A 4,359-nucleotide genomic window follows, 5' to 3' on the forward strand; every position below is an offset into this window, starting at 1 on the left:
CCCTCTGTGCCAGTTCCTGCTGCCGCCGGTGGTTCCTCTTTTGGCTGCGGGCAAGAGCCCTCCCAAGACAACCATCCCGCCTGGGGCAGGGGCTCTGGAGGTGCTCGGAGGCAGCCGAGGCGATGGAATTGATCCACAGACTTTTCCAGCAGCTCTGGGTAACGGGAGTAAGGAAACAGAGCCAAGTAGTGCTGGCAGGGAAGTCAGTCCTGGGGGAAACGGGGGGCACAGGCACTGCGCCGCGCTAGAGAAAGCCCGTCATCCATGGGGACGGTCCTCCCCACTGCATCCTCGAGCCTGACCCAGCCCCACAGCGGGGCTGAGACCGGCAGCAGCTGGCAGGTCCTTCTGCCGGAGGCTCGTGGTGACAGGGCTCCCACATTTCCAGGTTTCCATTACGAATCCAACAATGAGACGGACAAGCGGGAGTTCGAGAAGGCCGTGGAGACCATCGCAGTGTCCTTCAGCAGCACGTAAGGGGGTTTTGGCCAACCGTTCCCCGGAGAAGGTCCCCCCGACGCACCCCGTCACCAGCCAGGACGCATCTCGGCCCCTCGCCGCAGACACAGCCCCGGTGGGGGCTGGTTTGGGGGGTGTGGGGACTGGGGATACCCCGTGGGGAGGGCAGATTCACTCCTGCTCACACCAGCAATTCCTCCAGCTCCAAGGAGGGACCCCAAAACCTGCTCGAGCCCTCAGGCTCCATCTCCCGGCCCCTCTTCAGTGGGGTGGGGGGTCCAAGCTCTGCAGCTCCACCTGAGTTACCCACTGAAACCAGTATCGCTGCCCCGACTGCCCTGGCCCTCACTCTCTCCCTCCGACGTGGGTCGGGTGCTGCTGGGTGACAGCCCTGTTCGTCTCTGCCCCGGCTTGGCGGAGCCGGCCGCGTCCCTCTCCCCACAGCGTGTCCGAGTTCCTCATGGGGGAGGTGGACAGCAGCACCATCCTCTCCATCCCACCCAGCGACCAGAACCAGGTGAGTGACGCCCGGTCCCATCACACCGGTCTCGGGATGTGCTGGGGGCTCAGACCCAGCTTGGGAAGGGGCTGAGCCCCCAGCCCCACACGTGGGATTCGCCAGGTTTCCGCCTCCCCTTCAGCCCCTCCAACTGCTCCCCTTCCTCTTCTCTGATCAGTCCTTTTTCTTTCCCAATTCCCAAAGACGATGGAGAGCCTCTACGGCGGGATCCCCGGGCCTGGAGGGGTTGGAATGCCTCCTGGCATGGAAAGCTACGTCACGGGTAAGCCGGCAGACGCTGGGTGCAGGGTTTGGGGTTGGGGGGTACCCGTCTGGGCAGACCGGCCGCCAGCAACTGGCATCTTCCCCATCCCTGCTGGGATTCTGAGCCGCACACGGCTCCTCGGATGGGGAAAGGCAGCAGAGCCGCTGCTGGGACCAGGAGCTGGCAGGACACCGGCACAGCACAGTGCCGGCACCGGGACGGCGAGGTCACGGACGTTGCGGGGCTGATCCAGGCTGTGCTGGGGTCTTCCCAGCTGCTCCAGCGCTCCTGGGAACTCAGAGACAACGGGAGGGAGTGGGTCAGTGAACGCAGTGCCAGCAGCCCAATCGGGGTCTCTCTCCTCCTTCTCCCCCCACCTTCCCCCTCGTCCCATCCCAGGACGTCCTCCCGCCGAGGAAGTGGACGTGATGCTGCAGCGCTGCGAGGGGGGGGTTGATGCCGCCCTCCAGTACGCCAAAAACATCTCCAAGTACATGAAGGACCTCATCGGATACCTGGAGAAAAGGACCACGCTGGGTGAGACGGGGCGGGCGGGTCCTCTCCAGAGCGGGGCTGGGGTCCCCGGAGCAGCGTCGGGACAGCTTGAGGTCCCCTGCGGTGATGTGCGCGACGCTGAGGGAGTCGGGTAGCTGCAAGGAGAGCGGCAAACTTCATCCCTGGAGTTCTTGATTTATTTTTCCAAAGGAATCCACTCGGCAGGGAAACCCTGGGGTTCCCTACTATGTCCTTTCACTTCCAACGTTTTTCTTCCAGAAATGGAGTTTGCCAAAGGGCTTCAGAAGATGGCAAACAGCTGCAAGCAAACCATCAGCCAGGAGGTAGGTCCACGTGTCCCTGGGGCCAGCCGGCACCCAGGCTGTCGGGAACACGCAGCCCCGGAACGTTCCTACGGAGAACGAGCACGCGGTTCTCCAAAGCCCTTTGCTTGGCAACATCCGTTTGCCCAAACCACAGCGAAGGATAATGCCGAGACCCTGAAAAAGCTCCTCCACCAGCGGCCGAGGCTGTGTCTCTCTTCCCTGGACGCGGCACCGGAGGACACGTCTCCTTCGGTGCTGGGGGTCAGCGTGGTGCGTTTTCTCCTTTCGCAGGCCAACATGCCCTTCCTGTCCATCTACCTGCTGGCCCTGGAGCAGGATATGGAGCACGGGACGTCGGTCCTGCAGGCTGCCAGCACCCTGCAGCACCAAACCTTCCTGCAGGTGAGCGGATCGACGTCCGGCTCTGATGGGGCTTCCCCGGCGGCTGGGCAGCGAGGGAGTCTCCTTAGTCCTTCTGCCACGGCTCTTCCAGAAACTGGAATTGCTGCTCGGCTCAGCCACGGCTTGGGCTCGGCATCCCCTGGCTTCGCTCTGGCCTCAGGGCATCTATGAGCCCAACCCCTCCGCCAGACGCTGGGTCCCTCGAGGGGTCAGATACGGGGTCTGGGAGGAAATCCCTAAATCTGGCAAATCAAACAGCACCTCATTATCGATCTCCACCTCCTCCGAGGCCTCTCTGCATTCCCACATTCCCCCTCGAGCACAGGCCAAGCTGCACCCGTCTCCCAGGGATTGCCGCTCTCCGGAGGGAAGAGGGAAGGAGGGAGGGAAACCGCATCGGGCACTTCCCAGGCTGCAGATTTCTGCCCGTGCCACAACCCCTCCCTGTAACCGAGCCCAGATGTGCTGGGGAATGATAACAACCGCCGCGGGGAACTTCTCCTTGCAAACCCGTTTGGGAAGGGAAGAGCAGCGAGCGTTCAGCTCAGACCCCCTTGGGGGGCTGTTTCTCCCTCCTGGTTCAGCCGCTGACAGTGAGACGCCTCGAACATGAGAAACGGAGGAAGGAGATCAAGGAGCAGTGGCACCGGGCGCAGAGGAAACTGGTGAGGAACAGGCACACGGCACGGGCTGGGTTTGCACCCCCCGAACCCGCGCTGGAGCACCCCGCGTACCCCTCTGAGGACGCTGGGCTCCTTGCCCCTCTCCGGTAGCATGAGGTGCTGTGTCCTAGGATGCTCCTGCGGTGCTGGGAGACGCCGGAGAGAGACGGGGCCCAAGGGAGCTGGCGGGGGGGCAACTGTGCTCGAGCAGAGCTCAGCCCTCAGCCTGGGTCACTGTTTTCGCTGGCAGCAAGAGGCCGAGGTCAACCTGCGCAAGGCCAAGCAGACCTACATGCAGCGCAGCGAGGAGCACGACAAGGCCAAGTACATGGCGGTGAAAGCGGAAGAGGAGCAGCAGAGCACGGCCGGCAGCATCACCACCAAAACCCTGGACAAGAAGAGGCGGCTGGAAGAGGAAGCCAAGAACAAGGTAGGAACATGAGCCCTGGGCTCCCTCCGGCTGAGCATCTGCCTGCCAAGAGCCTTCCCACGCCTCGCTGTCCGAGCGCAGGGACAGCCCTGAGTGGATGAACCGAGCTCCCCGCGGATCCTTGGACACGGCGTAGGAATGCCTGGAGGCGCGGGGTCCATCCATAGGGAGCCGCTCTCCTTGTTCTCCTCATCTGTGAACCGTTCCCGTCTCCTCCTCTCCCCCCTCTCAGGCAGAAGAGGCCATGGCCACGTACCGGACCTGCGTTGCGGACGCGAACACCCAGAAGCAGGAGCTGGAGGACACCAAGGTGAACTCCCTGCGGCAGATCCACGAAGTCATCAAACAGAGCGACCAGGTCATCAAGACGGTGAGCGGGGCTCGCTTCCTCGGGATGGTCCCGAGGGCAGGGGGTGGCCGTGCCGGGCTCAGGAGAGGGTCAGAGCTGCCGTCCCTGTTTCCGGTGGGATGCAGAGCTCTGCACTTCCCTGTGCCCTGAAAAGCCAAGGCTGCGGACCAAGCACCGCTCCGTGCTCCCGATTTCTACCCTGCAGCCTCCCTCTCTCTCCGGCGGGTGACAGCTCGCAAAACCTCACGCCTGGTTCACTCCACGTTATTTTTTTAGGCCACCATCTCCTTCTACCAGATCATGCACATGCAGACGGCCCCGCTGCCCGTCAACTTCCAGACGCTGTGCGAGAGCAGCAAGCTCTACGACCCCGGGCAGCAGTACGCCTCTCACGTCCGGCAGCTGCAGCGCGGGGACGAACCCGACATCCAGTACGACTTCGAGCCCTACGTGTCACACAACGCCTGGTAGG

At 63.2% G+C, this 4,359-nt stretch overlaps 1 protein-coding gene across 1 annotated transcript in view; it reads left to right on the forward strand.

Annotated features, from left to right (window-relative positions):
• Positions 1-388: 388 nt before the first annotated feature.
• HMHA1 (histocompatibility (minor) HA-1) overlaps positions 389-4,359 on the forward strand; it is a gene marked incomplete at both ends in the record, with an annotated part of 7,275 nt that continues 3,304 nt past the window's right edge. Inside the window, 10 exons of the mRNA XM_010156816.1 lie at positions 389-473; positions 904-976; positions 1,163-1,241; positions 1,623-1,760; positions 1,998-2,062; positions 2,336-2,446; positions 3,031-3,111; positions 3,359-3,538; positions 3,771-3,908; positions 4,164-4,354. Coding sequence (XP_010155118.1) covers positions 389-473; positions 904-976; positions 1,163-1,241; positions 1,623-1,760; positions 1,998-2,062; positions 2,336-2,446; positions 3,031-3,111; positions 3,359-3,538; positions 3,771-3,908; positions 4,164-4,354 — 1,141 coding nt within the window. The remainder of the gene's footprint in view (positions 474-903; positions 977-1,162; positions 1,242-1,622; positions 1,761-1,997; positions 2,063-2,335; positions 2,447-3,030; positions 3,112-3,358; positions 3,539-3,770; positions 3,909-4,163; positions 4,355-4,359) is intronic.

The sequence above is a fragment of the Eurypyga helias genome, unplaced genomic scaffold (assembly GCF_000690775.1).
Source record: "Eurypyga helias isolate BGI_N326 unplaced genomic scaffold, ASM69077v1 scaffold36028, whole genome shotgun sequence".
NCBI classification, from domain to species: Eukaryota; Metazoa; Chordata; class Aves; order Eurypygiformes; family Eurypygidae; genus Eurypyga; species Eurypyga helias.